Source organism: Balaenoptera ricei, chromosome 10 (genome assembly GCF_028023285.1).
Source record: "Balaenoptera ricei isolate mBalRic1 chromosome 10, mBalRic1.hap2, whole genome shotgun sequence".
NCBI lineage: Eukaryota > Metazoa > Chordata > Mammalia > Artiodactyla > Balaenopteridae > Balaenoptera > Balaenoptera ricei.
In genome coordinates this window covers 2795463-2822346 of record NC_082648.1, presented here as the reverse complement: position 1 = coordinate 2822346, position 26884 = coordinate 2795463, and the positions used below count along the sequence as shown (strand labels likewise).

At 57.1% G+C, this 26884-nt stretch overlaps 1 protein-coding gene across 1 annotated transcript in view; it reads left to right on the top strand.

Annotated features, from left to right (window-relative positions):
• Positions 1-26884, top strand: part of IQSEC3 (IQ motif and Sec7 domain ArfGEF 3) — a 99405-nt gene that overhangs the window by 69612 nt on the left and 2909 nt on the right. Inside the window, exons 6-13 of the mRNA XM_059935091.1 lie at positions 9408-9530; positions 9971-10137; positions 13923-14062; positions 15205-15330; positions 17117-17216; positions 17342-17503; positions 21090-21182; positions 23554-23603. Coding sequence (XP_059791074.1) covers positions 9408-9530; positions 9971-10137; positions 13923-14062; positions 15205-15330; positions 17117-17216; positions 17342-17503; positions 21090-21182; positions 23554-23603 — 961 coding nt within the window. The remainder of the gene's footprint in view (positions 1-9407; positions 9531-9970; positions 10138-13922; positions 14063-15204; positions 15331-17116; positions 17217-17341; positions 17504-21089; positions 21183-23553; positions 23604-26884) is intronic.

The following is a 26884-nucleotide window of genomic DNA, read 5'->3' as shown; positions in this document are numbered from 1 at the left end:
TATGGCTGTATTGGGTCTTCGTTTCTGTGCGAGGGCTTTCTCCAGTTGCGGCGAGTGGGGACCACTCCTCATCGCGGTGCGTGGGCCTCTCACTATCGTGGCCTCTCTTGTGGAGCACAGGCTCCAGACGCGCAGGCTCAGTAGCTGTGGCTCACAGGCCTAGTTGCTCCGCGGCATATGGGATCTTCCCAGAGCAGGGCTCGAACCCGTGTCCCCTGCATTGGCAGGCAGACTCTCAACCACTGCGCCACCAGGGAAGCCCTAATATATTTTTAATTGAAGTATGGTTGATTTACAATATTGTGCCAACCTCTGCTGTACAGCACAGTGACTCAGTTATACACGTGTAGACATTCTTTTTTTAATATTCTTTTCCATTATGGTTTGTTGCAGGATATTGAGTATAGTTCCCTGTGCAAGGTGCATTAGGACCTTGTTGTTTATCCATTCTAAATGTAATAATTTGCATCTACCAACCCCAAACTCCCAAACCATCCCTCTCCCTCCCCCCCGCCTTGGCAACCATAAGTTTGGAGAACCTCATTTCTTAAGCTCTGTTATAAACTGGGAGCTTTACATACATTGTCTGTTCTAAAACCCATACCACCCTGCCCCACCTGCCCACTGGATGTTTCAGGTATTAGCTCCATTCTGGAGATGGGGAAAATGAGGCACAGAGAGGCTAAGTGGCTGGAACTGAAGACCTATATGGTGGAGACAAGATTCAAACCCAAGGGTGCCTGACACCAAAGGCCTGACTTCTTCCCGTCCTACCCGTCATTGGCACAGAGCGTGGGTCTCAAAGTGTGGCCCCCCAAACAGAAGCAGCGCCCCGGAACTCGTTAGCAACGTCGATTCTCAGACTCCAGCCCAGACGCCTGGATTCAGAAACCCTGGGGTGGTGCCTAGCTACGTGCATGTTGATCGGCCTGCTGGGTGATTCTGCTGCGCCCTCAAGTTTGAGAACCACGGGCGAACAGGGGGCTGCCAGGCCCAGCAAAAGGGAAGTGGCCTCGGCATCCACACGGACCCCCGATTCGTGGGAGCAGTTTCAAGGTGCACCAGCCGCCATCCCTTCTGAGGACTTCAAACAAGATTTTCTTTGTCCCCGTGTTGTCACCAGGGACTCTGGCAGGTCCTCCTGCGTCAGTTCCCTCCTGCTCTATTTTCTTGGCCACGTTGCACTTTTCCAGAAAGCCTTGACCTTTGTTAGGCACGTTATTTATGAGTTCCGACTAACAAAAATAACTCTCTAGCGGACGGGGATATTTTTAATTGAATTGTATGAGACAAAAACTGCAGAAATAACAGCCGGGTTCCTCCAGCTCATGCGGTGGGTGGTTTCGTTTTCCATCCTGATCCTGAAACCCGGCCCCGGCTCCGCCTAGAGCAGAGCCCCACATGGGCACCGCACACACCTCTTCCCGGCCTTGGCCTGTACCTCACCTTCCAGGTCTTTGCTGTCTCTTCCAGCCAATTAAAAATCCCTGCTGCTATCATTACCTATTTTCAGCTCCCAGCCAGTTCCTTTGTCTGCCAGACACTGTCTTGCTATCATTAAAAAAAAATAGTTGAGATGACGAAATTCATTTTGATCACTGTTGTGTAGCCGCTTCATCTCCCCGCAACACAGACTGACGCCGCACACGATGTGCTAACGAGCAATTTCCTGCAAGGTTGTACCTGTTTATACAGATGCGGGGAACATCTGTGCTCACGCTTCCCCAGCCCTTGGGAGGGACTTGCCACAGAATCCCACAGAAAGGAGAAGCCCCCACCGCAGCAAGAGCACCTCCGCGGTCACCCCAGCAAGAGCACCTCCGCGGTCACCCCCAGCCGGAGCACCTCCGCGGTCACCCCCAGCCGGAGCACCTTCGCGGTCACCCCCAGCCGGAGCACCTCCGCGGTCACCCCAGCCGGAGCACCTCCGCGGTCACCCCAGCAAGAGCACCTCCGCGGTCACCCCCAGCCGGAGCACCTCCGCGGTCACCCCCAGCCAGCGGCCCCTCCGAGGCGGGTGCAGACAGCGCCTCAGGGGCAGCCTCAACAGGGCCAGTTCACCAGGTTCTCATCACTCCCTGGCCCGCATAGCTGGCTGAGGAAGCGGGAAGCATGTGCACTCCAGGCCGCCTCGCCGCCCGTGGTGTGGAATCCACGGGGCCCTTCCCCCGGAAGCCGTGTCCAGGGGTCAGGTCCAGCGGATCGGGGCCACCGGGCAGAGCTTCCAAAGGCGCCGGCTGCAGGGCTCCTTCCCCAGCTGACCGTGTGCTCACAGTACCGTTCGTTCTTGAGCTTGGTCTGTCACTCACTCCTTCATCCACCCCAGGAATGTTTACTGAGTTCATACATACGCCAGGGATGCAGAGACCGACTCTGGGCATCAGGGAGCGCGTGGCCTGGTGGGAGGACAGGCAGATGCTTGGGTGACACGGGAGACACAGCAGAGGCACCGCGGAGGTCGAGGAAGATTCCGGAGAGACGGAAGGCAGACCTGGAAGTTGGGGGTGGGCGGCAGGAAGGAGGAGCAGCGTGTGCAAACCTGGGGCTGTGGGAGAGCCAGGATGCGGAAGGGACGGGAGAGTCTGGGAGCGACCAGGGCCGTGCTTTGCTGGGTAACTCAGGCTTCACATGAGGGGTGTGGGAAACCTTGAAAAAATATAAGCAGAGGAGTGAGTGACAGGGCCAAATGGCCGTCCTAGAAGTGTTGTTCCGGAAGATGCTTTGGAGGCAGGGAGGCTGGTTCGGAGGCTATTGAAGTCCCAGTTGTGGCCAGATGATGAGGCCGTTACCCTCAGCAGAGGCTGCAGGGAGGGTAGAGGCGAGTGGAGCCCAGAGGCAGGGAGAGGCAGCAGGGTCTGGTGACTGGGGTGGGCGGAGAACAGAGGTGGCCAATCACAGCCAACAGCCTCCTAGGCTGCTGAGAATTCGGAACACCAGGTCTTTGTGTGTGAACATGTCTTTGCTGCAGGCCCACTGGAGTAATCTGTGCAGATTATACCAAATAAACACGTATATATTTTTAGCTTTGAGGGGAGAGCGATGCTGGGTGTGGTGACATTTCATCTGAAGAATTCCTCAAACTAGACATTATCAAATATTTACTCAGAGCAAGTTAAAATATTAAATACTTGGTAAAACATAAAATATGTACACCCTGACTTTCCTGCAAGAGATGCTAGCACAACTTGTGGCCTTGTGAAGATTGCCCAAGGACTGACCTTTGCACTCAGCAGCCCTCATCCACGCTTACTAGCACCATTACTTAAGGTGGTCTCTTATGAACACTGTAGATTAACAACAACAAAAATTAACTAGTTAGTGACTGATGGTAAAATAATAAGGGTGACTCACTGCTACACTTAAGAGTTGTAGTGTGCGGTGGCATTCAGAGCCATAGGAATGGGTGAGGCCCCTAGGAAGAGGCTGTAAAGTGGGGAAGGGACCTGGTGGCCAGCCCTGAGTTAGAGGCCAGGTGGAGGAGGACAAGGAAGAGGGCCTGTGATGGAGGAGGGGTGCCTCCAGAGAGGAGAGAGTCAACCTAGGGGAGGGCAATGGGATGGAAACAAGAGAGAGGAGAGTTCCAAGGAGGGAGTCTTTAACCGCATTGATGCTGCCAGGAGGCTGGTGCGATGAGGACAGACGTTGGCGCCATTGGACTTGGCAACATGGCGGCCATTGGTGGCCTTGACAAGAGTTTTAATGGAATGCTGGGGTAGATGCTTGGCTGGAGCGGGTTGAAAAGTGAATGGGATTGAGCAAGTGGAAATAGCATGAGTAGGGATGACTTCTAGAAGTTTGGCTCCAAAGAGGAGTAGAGGGACTTCCCTGGTGGCGCAGTGGCTAAGAATCCGCCTGCCAATGCAGGGGACACAGGTTCAAGCCCTGGTCCAGGAAGATCCCACATGCCGCGGAGCAACTAATCCCGCAAGCCACAACTACTGAGCCCGCGTGCCGCAACTACTGAAGTCCACGCACCTAGAGCCCATGCTCTGCAACAAGAGAAGCCACTGCAATGAGAAGCCCGTGCACCGCAACAAAGAGTAGTCCCCGCTCGCCTCAACTAGAGAAAGCCCGCGTGCAGCAACGAAGACCCAACGCAGCCAAAAATAAATAAATTAATTAATTTTTAAAAAAAGAGGAGTAGAGAAAAGAATTAGTGACTACAGAGCAAAGAAGGGTCGAGGCTGGGTTTTAATTTGTAAAATAGAAAAGGCAAGACTTTGGGTGCTAATGACGATGATTGAGTAGATAACTAAACTGATATGAAAGAACATCTCCAACTTCATGTGTCCAAAACTGAAGTCTCGATCTCTCCTCCAGCATGTGTGTCCACCCATCTCAAAAACTAGTACCACCAGGCCCCCAGGTGTTCAAGCCCGAGCTCTGAGACTCACCGCCAGCTCCTTTTCCCCGCCGCCCACATTCTTTCCATCACCTTGTCCCATCAGTTCTCCCTCCAGGATGTCTCTCAGGTTCTGAGCTGGCCTGGTCCGTTCAGGTCTGTTCAGGTCCATTCAATTTGTTCCACCTTAGCCAAGGCTCGTCATCTCTAGCTTGAACCTCTGTGGGTGCATCCTGACGGCCCCCTGCTTCTCTCTTGCTCCGGCCCTTCCTTTTTCATTCATTCTCACTTAACACCAGAGAAATCATCTTAAAACAAACTGGATCTTATCACTCCTCTGACCGTACCCTTCTATTATTTCCCACTGTCTCACCGACCCTTCCCGGACCTTGAAAGTTCTTTCCTACCACAGGCCCTTGGTGTGTGCTGTCTCCCCCACCCCTCCCCCTCCCTTAATCAGATCCTACTCATCTTTTAGGTCTCTGCTCAAATGTCACATCCCCAAAGAGGCATTTCTGGACACACCAATAAAAAGTACATCTCCTTTGTCCCCTCACAAAACCCTGTCCTTTCCCTACACAGAACTTGTCACGATTATAATGAAATAATTATTTTTGACTCTGCATTTAATGCCTGTCTCTCTCGCGGGGACAGGATCTGTGTTTGTGTTGTTTGCCACTTATTCCAGGTCCCTAGCATAGTGCTGCATATGCAGAGGCGCTCAATGCATGCGGGGAGGGGGCGGGAGGGGGGAGGGAGGGGGAGGGCAAGTAAGCTACTGGGGGTCAGAGAAAGCCCCAGGAAGCTGAAGGTAGGGGGTCAGGGGTTTGGTCCGCTGCTGTGGGCTCCGTGTGCCAGGCCAGCTCAGAAACTGCAGGGCGGCCACATGGCCTCATGTGACTGCTGACAGTGAAGTGGCCTTCACCCATGACTCTGTGATGTGTCCATCCGCCCCTCCTTGGCCCCTCACAGGCCCCACCAGGCATCTGGGTGAGAGAGCAGCCCTCAGCGAGAGATGCATTAGCAACAGCCCCCGAGAGGGAACATGCCAGGAATGCGATGTGTGCAGTCCCCCTGCAAGGTCAGCTCTCTTGTGAGCTTTGGTTTCCTCATATAATAAAAAATAACAGGATGATGCTTAATATCCCACAGGACTGAGGAGATGAAGTCATTGCCCACTTAGCGAAGCACTGAAAAAAATACTCAGTGAAGGAGGTGCAGAGGGAGCTGCCCACTGGAGTAGATTGGGGAGGGTCTCCCTAGCAGAGGGAACACCGAGCAAGCCCCTTTGCAGTCTCAGTTTTACCTTCTGTAAAATGGGGAGATGATACACCAGAAACGACCACCCAGAAACGTGTGATTTTTTTTACCTTAAAGGTGATCAGAGAGGAGAGGGCTGTTGGCTATGCTGGTGGAGGTGGCAGAAGGATCTGGAGAACTGTCAGCCCAGCAGGATTTCAGGGTGATGAAGAAGGAGGACAGGAGGGGAGATTTTAGGTGCAAGTGATCTGCAGAACACGGGGAAGAACGGGAGACGGGGAGAGGAGAGGAGAGAGAGCCAAGGTCAGGTGCAGGCTGGCACACTTAGGGAGGGAAAGGAGAGCCACGCTGTGGGGAGGGGCGAGGACCGTGGGTAGTGATTCCTGGATGACGGAGCCCCCCCTGCAAGGTGAGTGTCCACCAGAGCATGGCCTCGGCCCGGCCACCTGCCCCGGGAGGGCACTGGTTCCCTGGGAGGTGGGGAGAAGCAGCCAGTCATGTGAGCTGTATTCCAAAACCAGCCAGAAACGACGCTGCCCTCCCCTGCTACCTGCAAGCATCCGCGGAGCCTCCAGAGGCTGACTGTGGGCCGGCTCTGGGTCTGGGTCCTCATCAGAGAATGTCACGGCGCGGGCAAGAGGTCACCTGGCCCAACCCCCAGCTCTACAGACAGGAAACGATTTGGGGGCAGTAGTGTCTTTCCGCCTCTCAAGACAGCTTCTGGGGGTTTTGCAGAAAACGTCTAGATTTTTTCTCAAAGATCTAACAACGCCAGACCACCTGCCCCTCAAACAGCGATGCCTGTGGTGGCAACTGCGGGGAGCAAGGCAGGAAATCAGTGTGCGTGCGTGCGTGCGCGCGTGTGCGTGCGTGCGCCTGCATGCGTGCGTGCGCGCCTGCGTGTGTGTGCGCGCGCGCGTGCCGTGGAGAAGGGGTGGGGCTGTGTCTGTCCCTCCCGCCCGCGCTCCCTCCCTCACCACCCCACCACAAAAGCAGCCCCTGAGAGCCGAGAGGGCACGCGTGCTCCCGTGAGCTCCCGGGCTCTCATTTTAAAAGCATCCCCCCCACCTTGCGCTCGGGTCAGCCATTCGTTTTCAGTTTCTAAGAATCGGCTGGCGACTTTGAGGGATGCTGATTCCCAGGCCCTGCTCTCAATCGTCTAGTTGGTAGATCTGGGGTAGGGCCGGGGCCCTGCATGTTAACCGGCCGCCTGAAGGCTCTGCCATGGGGTCCTGCAAGAGGTGGGCTGTATGCAGCCCCCCCAGCCCCTGGCACAGGTGTCTGCCCGCAGAGGCCTGCCCACCCGGCGCCGTGGTGGTGTAGCCTGCTCCCCGCTCTGCGGACTGGCGTTTCCACCGGCTGAGTCTCCTGCCCCGGTCCTTGACTCTCCGGCTTGTTACCGGAGCTTTCAGCTGCCGCCCCGAGTGGCCAGCAGCGGTCACCTGAGTGGAGGGCTGGAAAGCAGGCCGCCGTGCTTGGCTGGGCACGTCCGCCAGCTCCCGGCTGCTCTGTGGCCGCCTCCTGCCCCTTCCCTCGGTGCCCGTTGTGGGGTCAGCCCCGGTCCAGACCACGGGGGACAGTCCATGGACAGAGGTTCTGGGAGGGACACCGCTGAGGGACACAGGGTGCCGGGACCGTGGGGTTCAGAGTCGTGCAGGGGGGCCAGGTCGGGGGTGGGATGGATGGACTGACAGGGGCAAGTCCTGGACACCAGACCGCGGGGACCAGGGCCGTTCTGGGGTCCTCCAGGCAGCCGGCCTGTGTGTCAGGGTTGGCCAGGCTGGGGCCCGCTGCCTGCGCCTGGGCCTTGCAAGAGTCGGCGGGGCCCAAGGACGAGAGGCTGCAGCGTGGCTGCCCCCCGCTCCACACCCAGGCCTGCCCAGCCTCCTCCCCCTCGTCTGCTCTGCCTTCTTCTGTCTGTCTGTCTGTCCCTCTTTCTCCTCTTGTCTGTTTTTCTCTTGCTCTCTGTCTCTGTCTCTCCCTCCCTCTGTGTCTCTCTCACTTGACTCTCTACCCCCGTGTCTCTCGCTGTCTCTGTGTCTCTGTCTCCCTCGCCGGCTCCCGCTCGTGGCCCTCCTGCAGCACCGGTTCGCCCCCTCCGACCGGCATCCTGTCTGGCTCAGTCGTGCTTGATTCGTCCCTCCCGGCTGGGCTGGGCTGGGGGACACGCAGCTGTGGGCCCTGTGATGCTGCCCTGAGTTCACCTTCCCGCACCTGGGGACGGCCCAGGGAAGAGGCGACAGGAGCTGCCCTCTCGCCTGCTGGACCTGCTGTCCGTCTCAGGTGCCGAGACGCAGCCCATTCCCATCCTTGGGCCAAGTCCTTGCCTCCCACCTCCCAGTCCCTGCCCCACCCTCTACTGAGGCCGCCAAGCCTGAGAGAAGCCCGGGCTTCACCAAGCTGAGCGCGGCTCCCAGCCTGCAGACGGCCATCTGCCCTGTCCTGGGGGAAAGAGCCCCCCGGCCCTGCCCTCTCTGGGTGGCCTTGGGACGCCCCCTCCTCCTGGTTCCCCCCAAGAGGAGTAGGGGGAGGCGGGGCCGCCGACCACCAGGCCCCTGACCGCCGCCACAGGGCTCCTTGCTTTCTCCTAAGAACCGACAGCTGAGCCAGGGTCAAGCGGGGACCCCCAAGTCTCCCAGGCCGCGGGCAGCCCCAGAGCTGATCACGGAGGAGTTGGGGCCTGCTCAGGGTGGGACAGGTGGGCAGTGGTGTCCAGGGCTGTGATGCTGGTGGCGTCCACCACGGGCTGTGGGAACGGAGAGAGGGCAGGGTGGGGCAGGTGTAAGATGACCAGGACAGAGGAGAGCGGAGCAGCGCGTGGGTGCAGAAGGGGACACGTCCGCTCCACGTGGGAGCCTGCGGCCCGCAGGGGCACGGGGCCCGCTGCTCACGGCCCTGGAAGCGGGGCACCCCGAGGAGGGTAAGGGTGGATACGCCGGGGGCTGGGAGGTCCTGGGGAGGGAGACCCAGGAGCAGGCCAAGCCAGAGGACAAAGACTGACTGATGGGGTGCCTGGCACCCATCCCCACCACGCACCGAAGGGGGACATGCAGAGGCGAACTCTCCAGGGCCAGAGGTGGCATTTCGGAGGTGGAAGGACCCTTGGGGAGCAGGACTCTGACCCTCCGTTCTCAGAAAAAGAAACTGAGGCTCCAAGAGGTGAGCCTGTGGCCCCAAGCCACAAAAATTCGTGGTTGGCCCGGGCCCAGAATCTGGCTGCACCTGTCACCCTGTCCCCTCCACGTGAAGCTGACTTGTCACTTACCTGGGGGGGGAGGAGGGGTGGCTCCTTGTCTGCAGAAGCTCCGACCTGGGAGGGGCGGTGTAAGAGGAGGTTCCCAAACGGGACGGAAACCAGGGAGAAAGGCCCCGAGAGGCCTCGGAGAGGACAGAAGAGAAACGCTGTTCACCGTTTACGCCTCTGACTCTGGACACTCCGGGGCTGAGAGGAAAGGACCTGCGTTCGGAGGCAGCAGGCTCGGCCTCCTTCTGGCCCTGGGGCCTCGGACAGCTGGCCGCAGCCCTGGGCCCCAGGGTCTGGAGGTGGGAGGGAGGCCCTCAGCCAGTGCCTCGCAGGGCTGTCAGGTGGGAGGAGGTGTGAGGAGGGTCCTCGCGGGTGGTGGAAGGAGACCCTGGGTGTGGGTAGGGTAAGTCCCCCCTTGTTGGTCACAGACACCAAGTCCCCACTCCCCACCAGGGTGGGGCTTCCAGCCAGCGGGTGGGCCGCGCCCTCCTCCCAGCTCTGGTGGGTGCAGGGAGGTTCGGGGCCCACGGCCCTCACGAGCCCCTCCCCGCCCGGCCTCAGCTGCGTGGTGGACGAGATGGACTTCTCCGCCATGGAGCTGGACGAGGCCCTGCGCAAGTTCCAGGCGCACATCCGCGTGCAGGGCGAGGCCCAGAAGGTGGAGCGGCTCATAGAGACCTTCAGGTGGGACCCTTCCCCAGCCCCACTCCCCTCGCACACGCCCGGGACCTGGGGGGGGCGGGCAGGGAAGCAGAGTGGCCGTGAGCCTGGGGGCCAGGAGTCCCTGGTGGGCCGCGAGGGAAGCAAAGATGCGGGACAGACCCCTCGGGCTCTCCCTGCAGGCACCTCACCGCCCCCATCGACCAGCACATCTTTCCTGAGCGTCTGTGTGAGGCTGGTACGGGGCTGGGAGTGGGGTCCGGGGGTCTCTGGGTGTGTGACAGCCGCCCCGTCCCCTCGGAGGGGATGGGGACCGAGGTACGGGGCAGACGGCAGTCGGCGGCGGGAGGGGGAGCCTCCCTGGGCTCAAGCCCTCGGAGGACTGGGCACGTTCCCAGGTCCCCCCACCGCTGGAGCCCAGGGAGGGTGTGGGCCCTCAGCAGCCTCACGTGTCTCCCCCACAGCCAGCGCTACTGCATGTGCAACCCCGAGGTGGTGCGGCAGTTCCACAACCCGGACACCGTCTTCATCCTGGCCTTCGCCGTCATCCTCCTCAACACCGACATGTACAGCCCCAACATTAAGCCCGACCGGAAGATGATGCTGGAGGACTTCATCCGAAACCTGCGAGGTAGGGGAGGGGCGGCGGGAGGAGCGGGGACGCTGCTCAGGGTCATTCCGGGAGTCCCAGCCCCGATGCTAGGTTGTCACCCCGGTGGCCAAGGGCACTGCGTGCCGCTCTCCGGGCCCGGTCTCGCAGAGCGGCCCTGGGGAAGTTGCTAGCATGCCAGGCATCGGGGGGTGGGGGTTTCCAGGAGCTGCTGCCACTGTCCTGCAGCAAGCGGCAAGGGCCCCTGGGCGACGCCCCTTGCCCTCTGTGGAACGTCCTCCGTTGGGCGGCCTCCAGGCCCCAGGCACCACGGCCGGTGCCTGGCTGGTACCGGCCCTTCCTGCTCCACGACTTAGGAGAGAAGAACCACGAGCAGGGCCTTGAGATAAACTTTATGGCGTTTACCAGCCAAGTCGTCTCCTAACTGATGTGTGCTGGATTCAGGTTTCCTGGGTTCCATCGCTTCCTCGTTTTTAGTTGACTTCCAGAGAAAAGGTACACTGGAGACAAACTTTTTAAGAGTTTGCATGTCTGGATATTTCTTTTTCTATCCTCAGTCTTGATTGAGAATTTGGCTGGGAGCAGAATTCCCGGTTGGAAACATTGAACTCAGAATTTGGAAGGTGTTGCTCCGTTGATTTTTAGGTGTCAGTGCCGCTACTGTTACAATTCCTGACCTCTTGCTTATGTTTTTTCACTCTCCCTGAACATTTTTAGGTTCCTCTGTTTGTCTTTTGTGTTCTGAATTTTCACCATGATGTGCCTTGTTATGGTCCTTCTTTCATCCATTGTGCTGGGTACTACGTTCTTCCTTTTAGTCTAGAAACACATGCCTCTGATTGTGGGAACTCTTTTTTTTGATAGAAAGGAAAGATGCTTTATTCAGAAAAGCCGGCAATCTGGGGAGAAGGTGGACTTCTGTCCAGAGACCAACTCTGGAGATTCTGCTCAACCATGACAATTTTAAAGGGAAAAAGGGGAAACAATCTCAGTTAATCATTAAAGCAGGAGGTCAGATTCTTCGTCATTTTTCCATTGCACGCAGACCTGCTGACTTCTCCTGATATTCCTTGGGACGCTGTCTTGCTCAAGTGGTCTGTCTGCAATTGAATTCTTTTACCCACGTGGTCCGCCTGTGCCCTCGGGGTCCACCTGCAAATTTACTAAGGGGGACCTAGGGGTAGAGAGTTAGTCATTCTTTAACTACTTAATTCTTCATTCTTACTCCTTCTAATCCAGGAAAGGAATCAACAGGTTAAGTAAGGCATTTTGTACATTTAGTAAAGCAGAAATCAGGAGCTAGGTTGAATGTTGCTTAGTGATCTCATCTTTATGATGAAGGTCTGAGGAAAACAGGGATGAACAAACAGGAAAGGGGAAAAGGAGCTGCTTACAATTTCATCACCTACGTAAGTCAAATCATTAATCTGTATACCTTAAACTTATACAGTACTGTATATCAATTATATAGCAATAAAACTGGAAGAAAAAAAAGAAAATCAGTTGGTACTTTCAGCTGTATCCAGTTGTTGGTTAACTCACAGATAGACCTGATAATTTAATATTCACAAAATATTTAACCTCACATAGTAATTTCAGATCAAATTATTTGTACAGACTCCTTTGTGTCCCTACTGGTAAAGTTTTAAAAATTCTGTAAAGTTTAAAAGTTCTGCCCCATCCGGCAACTGCCTAGACATCTTCACATAAGCTTATATTATTTTGGAAAACTGCATACATATACTCCTATATACAATATCTCTAATTAGAATTTATTTTCAGGTGGGAACTCTTCTTAAATATTGTATCTGATCATTTTCCCTCTCCATTTTCCATACTCTCCTTCTGGAACTCCTATTATTCAGGTGTTAGAACTCCCAGTTTGAGCCTCTGATCTTTAGAGCTCTCTATCTGCCATCTTTGTCTTCTAGTTTGACTTTCTTAAAGATGTCCCTCGGCTTTATCTTTCAAATCTCCTACTAAGTTTTTCATTTCTGCTGTCTTATTTTTCATTTTCAGTAACTCTTTTTTGCTCTCTAAGTGTTCCTCTTCTATAGCGTTTTGTTCCTGTTTTGTAGATGCAGTATCTTCTTATTTATCTCTGAAGCTATGATGTTTTTTCTGATGAAACTTGGTTGTCCATCCATATTTAACAGTGAGCCACTAAAAGGCTGATTAAAACTCTGAGCATGTATGGGGTTGCTGACTGATGGACATTCTCATAGCAAGATTTAGTTGAGCTGTTTCATTGGGAGACCTGACTGCAGAATCTTTAGATATTTTCTCTTGTGCTGGTTGCTTCCTCAAAAGAGAAATGTCCAGTCCGTTGCCCAGAGGGTATGAGTCTGCCTGCCAGTATTCTGAGATCTTTGTGGGAAATGGGTTGAGGGGGTCTCCTAATATGTAGACATCATCTCCATCCCCCAGTTTTCAGCACAGACTCCCACCCTTGGCTGGGCTTGGGGTCCCCCAGCCCAGAGTTCCTGGTTCATCCCTTCCAGAGGATGAAGGCTCCATCAGAAGACTGGGGTGGAGGAAGGGGCGGGGATGTCTAATTGCCTTTTAAACTGATTTTCAACCGACTTTCCTGTTTCGAGCCCACCTTCACCTCCACCTCCAGGGGCTGCAGCAACTCCAGAGCCCTGGGTGGTTCTGAGCCTCCGAACCTCTCTGCTGGCTTCTGTTTCTTCTTTCCCAGGTTTGAGGATCCATGTCCTCATTCACCCACTTCCAGGTCCCCTGGTGCCACTGCCTCTTTCCCCCGTCTCTGCCTTTAAAAAAAAAAATTCCTTTTTCTAGGGCATTCAGAAGGAGCAGAGGGGGTGCAAGCTGCTGTCTTTACCTGGGAGCCCCGTGTGCTCAGTCCCTGGCCTGCTCTTTCTTGCCCCCAGCCTGGCTTCTTCCAGGCCCCTGGGTGCCCGACTTTCAGAACCAAACTCAGATGTGGGAGAAACAGGGTCAATACAGAGGGTCGCTCACAGAAGGTGTAATGTCCTCTCGGCACTTAGGAAAACTCCTTGGAGAGCACTTGCCCAAGATGTTTTATTTTTAATTTTTCCCTCTTAAAAAAAAGGAGTGTATAATCATTAAAGAAAGATTTAGAAAAAGTAGAAAGAAGACTTTTTTTTTTTTAATTGCCTCTGTTTCTACCACCCGGGGAAAGTTGTTTTCGTGTTGGTATATTTCCTGCTGGTATCCTTTGCTGCCAGAGTCTGAACGTCACTGTGAAGTGGGAGATGGGTGGCGGTCTCCTCACAGCACCACCACGGGGGCTGCCCTCCTCTCCTTCACTTAATGTCTCACTACCCACCCCCCACCGCCACCCCGTGCTCCCAGCGAGGGGAGAATCTTGTCACCACTCGACAACTAATCGCTGAGCTCCACGCTCCCTACCGGAGGGGAGGGGAGGGCCTGAAGGCCGACACAGCGATGCTCAGCGACGCTCCTGGCGGGGCTGGGGTGGAGGTTGTCAAGACGGGAGAACCGGGGGAGCAAAGGCAGGACCACGGGGGCCGCGTTCAGAGATGGGGAAGGAGGCCTGGGAGGGGGGAGCGGAGGCCCTGGCTATGGAGCAGCAGGAGGGGGCGCTGGGGGCACGTGCTGGGCCCTAGTGTAGTAGTTCTGGTACCTGGCAAAGGAGCTCATCCCTGCTTTAGCGGGTACGGGGAGCCAGCCATTGAAGGCTTCGGAGCGGGGACAGGACAAAATCAAGGCCATTCTTCGGGAGTGGCAGTCAGGTAGGGGGCACCCCCTCTCTGGCTCCAGGCCCCTGACACCCCCTCCCCTTCCCCGTTCCACGGCCGTAGGTGTGGATGACGGGGCTGACATCCCCAGGGAGCTGGTGGTCGGCATCTACGAAAGGATTCAGCAGAAGGAGCTCAAGTCGAACGAGGACCACGTCACGTATGTCACCAAGGTGGAGAAGTCCATCGTGGGCATGAAGACAGTAAGTGCCCACCACAGAGCAGCGCTCACTGCGGGGGATCATTTCCCCTCCCGGGGCTGCAGAGGCCCTGTCTCCATCTCCTTACCTTTCCTTCTTCCTGGCATCGCCTCCTCATCTTTCAGAAATGTGTCCCCTTCTTCGCTCACTTGTAGTTACGTTACTGTATCGAGTGCCTCCGTGTGCTGTGCAGGGCACCCGCTTCCTTCCACCTGCCCGATTTCCTCATTGCTCCCTGCGACCAGCTCCTGCGGCAGGAGAGACTGAAGCGAAGTATTGAGACAGACTGCCCGGTGCTCTAGGGTCGAAGCATCTGGATGGCCAGATCGGGAGGTGTGGGGTGGTATGGGTCCTGGGCGTCCTGGATGGTCCTACTGAATAGAAGGCAGGAAATGGGCTAAAGCAGGCCCTAGACGTGGGTTCTCAAATCCTTGGGGTGGCCCCTGAGTTGTAGCCCGTGTCGCAGTTTGCAGTGTTTTCCAAGTTTGCAATGATTTTTAAGGGAGCATCCTCTGTAGACGTCAGCAGAGGCTCTGTATACCGTAGACATAAAGGTCCTGGCCTCCATCTCCCTAACCATCTCCCTAACCCTAACCTCCCCAAATTCTTGGCTCAGGGAGCAGTTTGGGGACCTCGTCTGAGGCTCTGCGCTGGACCCTTCCACCCAGTCGTGGGGGGCCGGCCTTTTCTGGCCGGAGCCTGCTGTGCTGAGGTCATAGCCTCTGTCAGGTTTGCGGACGCCCCCTGAGGAGGCTTTCACACACTGGAGCAGATTCGCGGTGTCCCCGGGACCCCTCTCTCTTGCACACTGGTGTTTGGGTGTGCAGCCGAGAGAGGCACAGCCCGGCATGTGGGGCTGCCCTCACGAAGGCCTCGGAGGGAAAGGGGTGCACAATCCGAAGGCTCTTTTCAATTTCCTTTCCGCGCCTTTTATCTGCTCGCTGCGTCCGGCACTGTGAAGCCCTCTGGCCCAGCCCTGCTCCCTAAGGAGCCTGAGGAAGGGGGGAGAGCCCGGGGGAGGAAAGAGGGAGGGTCAGGGCCAACCTGGGCCTGCATCTGCTCTTCTGGAAAGTGGGCGCCGGGGGCAGGAGGGCTGCGACCTCGGCTGCTTCTCCGGCTGAGCTGAGCGCTGTACCCCGGCCCAGGTGCTGTCAGAGCCCCATCGCCGCCTGGTCTGCTGCAGCCGGCTCTTCGAGGTGACGGATGTGAACAAGCTGCAGAAGCAGGCCGCACACCAGAGGGAGGTGTTCCTCTTCAACGACCTGCTGGTGGTGAGTGGGGACCCCCGAGGGCTCCGAGGGCACCCCGCCCCCCAGGATGCCACGACGCTGCAGAGCCAGTGGCTGACTTCCCAGCGCGGGGTGTGAGGTAGCCCGGGCAGATACGATCCTTCCTACTTTGCTAGTTACGAAGCCGAGGCACAGAGAGGTTACGTGCTCATGGTTCCCAGGCCCCGCTGCGAATGGACTAGACCCCAGAGCCTCTGCATCCCCTCATTACGGGGAAGCTGGGGCTGGAGGGTGCAGGGCTGCACGTCCGTCCCACAGCCTGGGAAGTGCAGGTGGCCTCAGGGGGGCCCACACTGTCCCTGGGCCCAGGGGGGATGCTGGCGTGCGTGTGGGCGTGTGTGTGTGTGTGTGTGTGTGTGTTTGCGCACGTCTGTGGGGTGCTCGGCCTTTGCTCTTTGAACACAGGTATCCATACAACAAATATTTAATGAGGACCAGCTATGTCCCAGGCAGTGTTCTAAGTGCTGGGAAGCAGAGTGAACAGGGTCTGGCTTCTGTCTTTTCCTCAAACCCCACACCTTCTCCAGCCACGAGTCATACTGGCACTACCTCTAACATCGACCCAAATCCAACGCTCCCCGCCTGAGGTCCACCTCCGCGGAGTAGCTCCCAGACCTCACCTCCCTCCATGCCCCTCCTCTACCGCCCGCCCCCTGCCCCACCAGCTGCCTCCCCAGGCCGACTCCAGGCTCCCTCCGTCTCAGGCCTTAATCTGGCGGCTCCATCGTCTGCTTGAAAATCTCCCCAGACCTTGCACGACCCCCTGCCTCTCCTCATTCAGTGCAGACGCTCTCCCCCCACCTCACAGGTGGCCTGCCCACCCACCGTCTAGTCCTGACCCTACTTCGTCTTCAAAACACCTACCAGTTTCTGCAGTTACCCTATGTGTCCATTTCTTCACGTTGCTTTTTGGCTTACTATGCGATGATGGATTGATCCATTGATTGATTTATGGACCCCGAGGGTCCTCCTCTACCAGCACTGGCACCCTGAGGGCCGGGTCCCCCGTCCTCTCCTGTGTCCCAGAGCCCAGCTCAGAAGGTGCCGAAGAAACATTTGTACACCGAGCAACTGTTACCTCAGCTTGCGTTTCAGGAGGCAAGGGAGGTAGAAAATAATTAAGACAAACAAGATAATATCAAACTAGGGGAAGGTGCTATGAAGACAACAAAGCAGGGTGATAGGCTGGAGTAGCTGGTGTTAAGGTGGATTTTTTTTTTCCTCTTATTTTGTTTTTGTTTGTTGTAAAGGCTGGTCAGGGAAGGAATCTCTAAGGAGGCAGCATTTGAGTTAAGATCTAAGTAATGAGAGTAACCCAACCACGCAAGAAGCTGCAGGGCGAGTTGTGGAAGGAAATAGCAGGTGCAAAGGCCCTGTGGTAGGCCTGAGCCTGCCCCGTTCAAGCTATAGAAAGGGCAGCATGGACTGAACATAAAGCCAGAGTAAGGCAGGGACCAGACCAGGTGGGGCTTACAAACCAGTGCAGGAAGTGTGGACTGGCCTCTAAGTGCTGTGGGAATGGCCACTGGAGCATTTTGTGCAGTGAAGACCGTACTTTGATATTGTCTGTACATATGTATGTGTGTACATGTGTGTATATGTGTGTGAATGTATCCTAAGTGTATAAGTGGGCATGTGTGTGCATGTCTCTTTCTGAGTGTTTACTTGTGTTCACAAGAGACCTGGGTGTTCACTCATCCAGGTGTGTAAGGCACGTTTATACACACGCACACCTGTCAGTGCACGGCTGTCCCCCTGTCTTGGACAGATTCTCAAACTCTGCCCCAAGAAGAAGAGCTCCTCCACGTACACCTTCTGCAAGTCCGTGGGCCTCCTGGGCATGCAGTTCCACCTCTTTGAGAACGAGTGTAAGTCTTGGTCACCCGTGGATGTGGCAGAGGGGGGAGGGGGAGGGGGAGGGGCAGGTGCTTCGGAGGCCCCCTCCTCACCTGCGGCTGCTCACGGCCTGTGGGGCCTGGGGTCTGGTTTCCAGATTACTCTCATGGCATCACACTGGTGACCCCGCTCTCGGGCTCCGAGAAGAAGCAGGTGCTGCACTTCTGCGCCCTGGGCTTGGACGAGATGCGGAAGTTTGTGGAGGACCTGAAGGAGTCCATCGCGGAGGTGATGGAGCTGGAGCAGATCCGGATAGAGTGTAAGGACGCGGTGACCCCAGACCCTCTGGGCGGCCGGGCTCCAGTCAGCAGGAGCAGGGTCGCTTGCAGACAGACACTCCCTGCACCCCTGCGGAGGGAGTGTGGGCGAGCAAGGCCCCTCCTGCCCTCCCGAGCCCTCCCTGCCCCAGCCCCACGGCACCATCATGGCTGATGGATGCCTCACAGTTAAGGCGAGGTACCTGAGGGTGTACACATGCATGTGCACAGGTGGCCAGGCCGTGGGGCGGCGTGTGGGCCCCTCGGAACAGAGAACTCTGCTGGGCTTGACCAGGACCAGCAAGCGAGCCGGCCCTAAAGGCGGGCTTGCAAACCGAGGCGGTCCGGGCCTGGAGCACTTCTTCCCACCGAAGCTCCCTGGCAGTGTCCTCCCCTGACCCAGTCCAGGTTCACACATCACACCTGGTGGTTTCATGGTTTTCATCTCTTCTCACCTGGAATAGCCCCCACTTAATTTTTTCATAACGTCATCTCCTTGAAGAGTCCAGTCTGGCTTTCTGACTGTCCCTCGACTTGGAGTTGTCTTTCTGTCCTCCAAGGAGTGCCTTGGTTCCCGAATGCTCCCGTTCATGTATTGTAGGCAATCTCTGCGCCTCTTCATCTGTCTGGGTGGTTTACCGGTCACCTCTTGGTTCAAGAAAAGAGCAGTGACGCCCTGTGGTCTCTGCCCACCTGCAAGCTTTCCTGGTGAAGCATTGCAGCGGCTTCAAAGAGCCTTTAAAGGAAAATTAAGTAAGAATGGATTCAGACACTAAAACAGAAAATAAAAACAGACTCCAGGTCTGCCTTACATGGCCACTTAGTTGAAAAGTATTTCTAAATTGGTATAAATCCCTTGGGCAGGAGGAAAGGCAGTGGGAGTTTCTGAGCAGGGGCTGATGCGCCAGGGTGGTGCTATTTCATCAGCATCTTTGGAGCACCTACTGTGTGCCAGGTGGTTTGTTTAGGTGTTCACGGGGAGGCCGCAAGGCAGGTGTTGGCCCCCACTTCACGGATGGAACTCAGAGCAGTTAAGGGATGCGTCTAAGGTGCAGATTAGAAGTGGAGGGTCTGGCAGCTGCATTGAAGTCTGATTCTAAGGTTCACGTACTTTCCACCCTGAAAATGAGGGGATAGCTTCTGTTTATAATTTCCTAAGGAAACAACGAAATCAGGTTAAAACAAAAACTCACGAGGGACTTCCCTGGTGGCACAGTGGTTAAGAATCCGCCTGCCAATGCAGGGGACATGGGTTTGAACCCTGGTCTGGGAAGATCCCACGTGCCGCGGAGCAACTAAGCCCTTGCGCCACAACGACTGAGCCTGTGCTCTAGAGCCCGTGAACCACAACTACTGAGCCCACGCGCCACAACTACTGAGCCTGCGCTCTAGAGCCCACGAGCCACAACTACTGAGCCCACGCACCACAACTACTGAGTCTGCCCTCTAGAGCCTGCGAGCCACAACTACTGAGCCCGTGAGCCACAACTACTGAAGCCAGCACGCCTAGAGCCGGTGCTCCGCAACAAGAGAAGCCACCGCGATGAGAAACCCATGCACCACAACGAAGAGTAGCCCCCACTCGCTGCAACTAGAGGAAGCCTGCACACAGCAACGAAGACCCAACGCAGCCAAAAATAAGTAAATTAAATAAATAAATTTATAAAAACCCAAAAAACCTCACCAGACCAGACTGTGAAACTAACTCAGTATCACCTGGCACAGGGAGGGTGTAAATTCCCTTTCTCCTCTCCGTTGGCGACGTGAGTTCAGGGGTGTAACAGACAGACTCTTTTCAATGCCACCTTGGCTGTTGATCTAGAACATTCTCAGAGACACACCCTCTTGTCAGTATGTCCTAGATGGGTCTGCACAGCCATGGAGCACAGCGCCCACAGGTGGGCACCAGCATGGCTGCTAGAAGTCCCTTTCCCCATTAGCCTGGGAGCAGCAGGTCCTGCCCCTCCCAGTACTAAGGAGGAGATATCGCCAAGATCCGTGTGCTGAGGGCAGGAGAGCAGGGACCAGGCTCATGTCTGCTCCTGTTCTTCAGATGGAGAAAAAGGGAAGAAAGCTGAGGAAAGAGGAAGGGCTGCTCAGAGAGGCAGGGAAAAAGGAAGTAGAAAACAGGAGAAAGTAGCCACAGCTCCCGTTTCTCGAGCACTTACTACATGCCCGCAATGGGCTGAAAGCCGAGCCTATTGTATGAATTGTTGCTACATCTTTCCAGGAGGTGAGAAGTATTATCTTCATGTTGCAAATAAGGAAACTGAGTCTAACAGAACTTAAGGAAGTTGTCCAAATTCATGCAGTCAGTGACAGAACAAGACTGGCACCCAGGTTCCTCGGATGCCTTGCTTGTAATTACAACGCTAACTTCTCCAAAGCCAAGACGGCCCCTCTGGGGAGAGAGAGCCACTCTCACTTCAGTAAAAATATTGAGTATTGCTTGATGGTGTGACTCAGGCAATCGGCACAAATGGTTCTGGTTTGGGGTTTGCAGGCCGGTGCCCCCAGATTATAGACGACTAGACAGGCAGAAAATGGGACCCAAGAGAGTAGCTTTAATACAAGGAACTTGAGTGATGTCTCCTGGAAAAGAGGAAGGGAGGAGAGATTTAATAACGGCTGTCAAATCTCCAAGGAGGGTAACTGGCCGTTCTCCAGCACCACTGAGAACAGACAGGAAGGAACAGGTTTACAGTCTAGAGAGAGGAATTAAAGCCAAGTAGCCAGACAGACCTCTGCCGGGGCCTCGGGCAGCTGGGACCTCCTCGTCGGGGGAGCTCAGCCAGCTGGCTGGACGGCACCGGCGGTGCTGAGGCTGCTACACCAAGTGAGCCTTTGATGTCATCACAGGAGCTGGTATTCACTGAGCCCCTGCAACATTCAGACCTTGTTCTAAGTGCCTTAATGTCTTTCCTCCTGTGATCCTCTTTTTCTTTTTTTTTAAAATAAATTTATTTATCTTTTTATTTTTGTCTGTGTTGGGTCTTCGTTGCTACGCACGGGCTTTCTCTAGTTGCCGCGAGTGGGGGCTACTCTTCGTTGCGGTGCCCGGGCTTCTCATTGCGGAGCACAGGCTCTCAGCACGTAGGCTTCAGTAGTTGCAGCATACAGGCTCAGTAGTTGTGGCACACGGGCTTAGTTGCTCCGCAGCATGTGGGATCTTCCCGGACCAGGGCTCGAACCCGTGTCCCCTGCATTGACAGGCGGATTCTTCACTGCGCCGCCAGGGAAGTCCCCTCCTGCGATGCTCTTGAGACACTCTGAAGTGGACACTGCAGTCCCCTTAAGGGAGGCACAGAGAGGATAAGTAACCTGCCTGAAGCCACACAGCCAGGCAGCATCAGAGCCAGGATGCAGACCCAGGCTGTTGCCTCCCTCTTATCAACCTCTTCCACCTGCTCTCTGGCTGCCAGAACGGGCTGCCAGCCCCGGCACTGAAGCTGACATGAAGCGGGTGCCGTGTGTTTGGGAGCCCCTCTTCCTCCTCCTCCTCCTCCTGCTCTCCTCTCATTTCTCCTCTCCCCTCTGTGTGCTAGAGGTCAGGGTTTCTCTCGATTCACGAGCCTCTCCATTCCCCAGGGGAGCTGGAGAAGCAGCAAGGAGTGAAGACTCTCTCCTTCAAGGCCGGGGGAGCCCAGGTGGACCCACAGTCGAAGCAGGGATCGCCCACAGGTGAGTTCCAGACCTGCGGCCCTGGCCCACGTGGAGGCCACTCAGCGCCCCTGGCCTTGGGGTCCTGGGGATTCGGGTGAGGGAAAGGCTTGTTTCCATGGCCTCACCTGCTGGGGCTTTAGCAGTGAGACTGAGGGGGAAGGTGAGAGAGAAACGTGCCCACTTACAAAGGTCACTGTTCCCCCTGGAGGCATCAGGCTCAGGGCTCCGACATCCTGCCCCAGTGCCCGCTTGTTCCCTCCGCACACCGGGGGTTAGGGGTGTGGGAAAGGGAAACCGCGTGAGAAGAAAATGCCGTGTCTGTGGCTGTGAGCAGGTGAGAAGGCAGGTGGCCAGAAGGGTCTGGAAATCTTGATCTGCCCCATCAAGACCTTTCCCTAATGAGCCAGCATCACTCTCTAATCCCAGGCCCGAGTCAGCACCCCGAAACCCAGATGAACCCTCAAACCCAATTTCTCAAATGATTTCTTCAAGTTGAATTTTCACTCCAGACAAGTCAAGCCAGCTTCAGATTTTGTATCACCTTTGGCCACGTTCTCTAGACCCGCTCCCTGCCTCCCACTGCCCCCTCCTACCTTTCCCCCTCCCCTTCCCCCCTCCCCCCAACCTGCAGGGAGACAGGAAGAGTTGCCTCCACCCCTCACACCCCCATCCCTGCTCCATCTGTCCCAAATAGAAAAGAATTAGGAGAGGTGGCGTGAGAATTAAATCCCATCCCAGCAAACCCCAGCGAACCATCCAGAACTGTTCACTAATTAATTCAGTCACTTATTCCTACATTTAATGAACACTTACTGAGTGCCTGCCGTGTGCCTTGTGCTAAGCCCTGGAAAGCCAGGGTCCCAGCAAGACGTCAGCTTGAGCTGAGACACTCCAGTGGGCTCCATGCTGGTTCCAAACCCCTGGTTACGGCCGTGGCACCGAGACGCTGTATCAGCATCACAGGACTGGTCACACCAGCTGGGAGAGGAGATTTGTTTTCCAAGCAAGACTCGGGGCTCTTTTAGCTCATGGAGACCCTCACTGTGGTGCCTCCTCTGTGTATGCGTCTGACCTGCCACCAAGCGTTCATAATTCTCCACCCGCCCTGGTTTTCAGCTGGCCCTTCATTTCTTTCTTTCTTTTTTTTTTTTATAAATTTATATTATTTATTTATTTTTGGCTGCATTGGGTCTTCATTGCTGCGTGCGGGCTTCCTCTAGTTGCAGCAAGCGGGGGCTACTCTTCGTTGCAGTGCGCAGGCTTCTCATTGCAGTGGCTTCTCTTGTTGCTGAGCACGGGCTCTAGGTGCGCAGGCTTCAGTAGCTGTGGCACACGGGCTTAGTTGCTCCGTGGCATGTGGGATCTTCCTGGACCAGGGCTCGAACCCATGTCCCCTGCATTGGCAGGCGGATTCTTAACCACTGCGCCAGCAGGGAAGTCCTGGCCCTTTATTTCTACAAGGTCGGAGTACACGCTTGTTTTCACAGCTGTGTAATAGAGTCAAACCTCAGCCGTGACTGATTCCCGGACACCCCGCCCCTCTCCACTCTCTGCAGCCCAGCCTGCCTCTTTGGGAAGCTGCAGCCCCTGGCCAGGCCCTGATGTGTATCTCCGGGGCCTTGTCCATCCGTTCCCTCCCCAGCTTCCTCTTGTGCTACGGAAAGCAGAGGGATGTGCACAGCAAGGGAACTAGCACCCTCCCCGGGGGTGTGAGAAATCAGAGGGGCCCCAGCCGAGGGCTCTGGGGTGTCTGCTGGGGGTAGGGGTGGGAGTCGGGTGACTGAGCCAGAAAAAATCATCAAGCTGTCCCCAGGTGTCTGCAGGGTCCCTGGTGCTGTGCCAGGCCCATCAGGAAGCCCTGGTAGCAGTCAGAGCCATTCTCAGCTACTTGTGCCAGGCCCTGCCCTGTGGCTCGTTGAATCCTCACCACTCAGCTAAGTAGCAGGAACAGGAAAGGAATGTGGCCCCTCCCTCTCGGAGCCTGCGCCACAGACACAGAGGAGCCCCTTTTTCTCTGGGGACCAAGAACCAAGGCCTCCTCACAACCGACCTGCGCAGTCCGTATGGGGCGCTCTGACTGTGGGTAAAGGAGACCCCACAATACCCAGCAAGGAAAAACGTCAGAGACCTTCTAGTCCACGAGGGCCCAGAGAGGTGTAGCGTCTTGCCCAAGGTCACACAGCTAGTACGTGGCAGAGCTGGGCTCAGACGCCCAGTCCACTGCCCCCGGAGTGGTGGGGGCCCTGGAGTCTCCGGCTGCTGCACTGAATTGCAGGGAGGCTTGGCTGGGGGCTGCGGGGCGGTGGAGACAGGGCTTTGTGCGGGGCCGGGGCTCTGTGTGGGGACAGGGCCAGGTGGAGAGTGAGCCCTGTGCTCTTTGCATCCAAAGCCAAAAGGGAAGCGGCACCGGCGGAGAAGGCGGCGGAGAGCACGGCGGAGGTGAGTGGAGGCCTGGTTGCCCAGGTGAGTGAGTCTGTGCCCCCTGCCCTCTTCTCACTGTCTCTGTTGTTTCTCTTCTCAGGTTTTAATCAATGCCTCCCCAGCCCGACTCACCATTTTACCAATTTCAAGAGATACAATTAAAAGTTACTGCTAGCATGGGTAATACCACTCTTCCAGCACCTCATCAAGCCACAGTGCCCCCTCCCGTTCCCCAGCCCGCCCTCCCCGCCGAGCCCCCCAGGCCGAGCTCCCAGACTAATGCGTGCAGATAAAGCCCCCAACACCCCCATCGCATCCCTCCTGCAGTCCCCCGAATCCACCACCCCGCACACTGCCGTGGTCCTGATGCTCCCGTATCAGAGACCAAGGTTCCCTCCTCCACATCTTGCCAGCCTCTGTAGCAGGGAGCCTGGCCCCTTCGAGAATCACCCCTTAGGTCTGTTGCCCGAGTGAGCATGGCGGGGCAGACCCTGCCCTCCTGGATGCCTCTGGGGAAAGTGGAGGCGGCTGGGAGGGTACAGTTTCCGCCCAGAACAGCTGGTCCATCTGGAAAGCCGGCCACAGGGTGGGATGTGGAGGAGGAAGTGAGGCGAGGTGGGGAGGGGGTTGTCTTAGGGCTTCTCCGGGAGGGGGCACGGGCGGCTGCTGCATCTGAAGACGGTCCACATCGGAGGGAGGGGGCTGGAGAAGTAGTAGCAGCAGCTGGTGCCTGCCAGGCCCCTGGCGGCCACCTGGGACGGGGCACGCAGTCGCCCTGCAAGCCTGCTGTGCCCCAGCCCTCCCCACTAGCTCCCCTCGGACCCTGGTGAGCCCCTCACTCCTTTCTGCCAGGCCTCCAGGGACCCTCACTGCTCACACAGACCCTCACTCCAAGCTGGAGGAGCCCCAACTTCGGGCTCTGAGGGAGGAGCCCTGCCCCCAGCCTGACTCAGCTTGGGGAAGCCCCAGGACACCCCAGGAAACCCCAGCTTCTCCTCTCTCCCCCCCCCCCCCCCACACACACCTGTGTCTGGAGGAGGCGCCTTCACACGGAGGAGCTTCCCGCCCCAGCAGCTGACAAGCCCCCACTGCCCCTCCTCCGCCCATCATCCTGCAGCTGCCAGTTCTCCAGCCTTGCAGATAAACGCACGAAGTTACCAGCCCTTCGGTTTGTTCTACCAGCCCCGCCTGCGGCTTAGCCCCCCCTGCCTAGGGAGGACCGCGATCTGGGGGCCATCATCCCCTGCTCCCCGGCCCCGAGGGCCACGTGGCTATCTGCAAGGCTGCCACCCCGGCTAGTCCCAGGGCTCTGCCAGCCTCTGCTCCCCTGCACAGAGGCGGCGTCCCCGCCGGCCTCGCAGCTGGACCCTGAGCTCCCGCGTCCTCCACCCGCTCTGTCCTTGCCTGGCCACCCCGCTGGCAGGCGCTTCCCCAGCTTGTCTGAGCTGTCAGCCCTGCTATCATGTTCCATCTTCTCTCTCCCTCTCTCCCTCCCTCTCTCTCTCTTCTTTCATCAGCAGGGAGGTGAGAAGGGGGTCAGAATGAGGGAATGTTTTGCTGTCACTTCCTGCTTTTCACTTACTGACCAGAGGGAGGTGCAGACAGTGGAGGGGGAGAGGGGAAGGGGAGGCGAAGAGGAGGTGCAGGGTGAGGCCGGTGCTGCGGCCACAGGGGGGCTCTGAGGGTCTGGACTGGGGCGGCCAGGCGTTTGCCCGGGGAAGGGCAGCTGTAAAGTGTGGGGGCGGAGAGCAGAAGACCTGCCCCGCGGTCTCAGGCCACTTTCTCCCAGGGGATAACTCGGAAGACAAGCAGGTGGGGAAAGGAGCCGCACCCACCCCTCCCCAGCGGCAGTGGACAGAAGCCTTCTGTCCCAGCGAGGACCACAGAGGGCTCCCCGAGAGGGAGGTGGACGCAGCCCTGCTCTCGGCCCACCCCAGGGCTTGGCAGGGCACTGAGGGGCTCCGGGGCTCCTTTGATTGATTGGGAGGCGGGGGGAAGCTCAGGCTTAGAACACACTGCTGAGGCTGGAGGTTGAGAATGGAGAGTGGAGCCTGCAGCCTGCGGAGCTTGGCGGCGGGGGCTTGTGAAAACCCAAGGGCAGAGGAACGGGGCTGGAGAGCCGAGCAGCCCACCAGGGCAGTGCCCGGACCCAGGAGGGGGCGTCCCAGAAATTGCACCTTTTGCCAGTAAATAGGGTCAGGATCTGCTGGCTTAGGCCTCTGAGATAGTTTAGGGCAGGGCCCTCCTGGTCTAGACCTGGCCATAGCATCCCCTCCCCTGCAGCCTCGGTTTCCGCCCCCCGTGCACCGAGCAGCGGCCTGGGTGGTGGTACCCAAGCACGTCCGCAGAGAGAAGGCTCTCAGCCACTCCCTGAAGGGCCCGGCTGTCGGGAGGGGATCGTGTGCCGTATCTACAGGCTGCTGAGCCTGAGGGATGAGGAATGAAACCCCTCTCCTTCCAGAATCCTCCTATTTCTTCCACCTCCCCTGCGAGCAAGAGGAGGCCAGGCTAGTTCCCAGTGCCCTCCATGGGCCACCCCCTCATGCCCCACCCAAGGGGGAAAGATTAGAGCCCTTTCTGGGTTCCCCTTCCTGCCCCACCCAAGGGGGAAAGATTAGAGCCCTTTCTGGGTTCCCCCTCCTGCAGCGGGACAGATTTCTCCAGGGCCCAGGTTGGGCCAGAAGGGCAGCTGGGGACCTGGCTCTGGCCTTGGCCGCTCTCGAATGTGTGGGCACGGCCCTGGGGAGTCTGGGAGGATGGGGCAGGTCCAGATCACCCCTCGGGGTCCCTGGCATTCCAGGGTTTGGACACCTTTGTGATTCACAGTGATGAGAAGGCCTCCCTTTAAAAAGCTGGTGGGAGGGTTAGGGGCTTGCAAAGCTCCAAGCCACCTGACTCCTCTGTCCCTGTGTCCGCCACACACCCCTGGGAGGCAGGGCGCAGGCAGATACCCCTGCTTTTCCAGCTCGAGGTTGGTGGGAAGGCGGGTGGGCGCCCACCCGGGGCCCAGGGCCACCCAGCAGGACGTGAGTCCATCGGTCCAGCCGCCCATCCCACAGAAGGAGCCAGGCCGCTCAGGCCGGGGTAGAGCACAGCGTCTCCGGACTCCACCCAGGCTCAGCGCCTCTGCCTGGCAGCTGGGTGCCCTCTGGGTGGCGGAGAGATGGGGAGCGGGCCGAGGTGAGGGCTGCGAGCCGCTGGTGGGCACAGGGGCCGGGGAAGGAGGGGAAGGGAGGCCCAGGGTGGCCAGTCCTAGCAGCTGGGACTTAGTCTTGTAACATTTCACGCTTCTCTGGCTG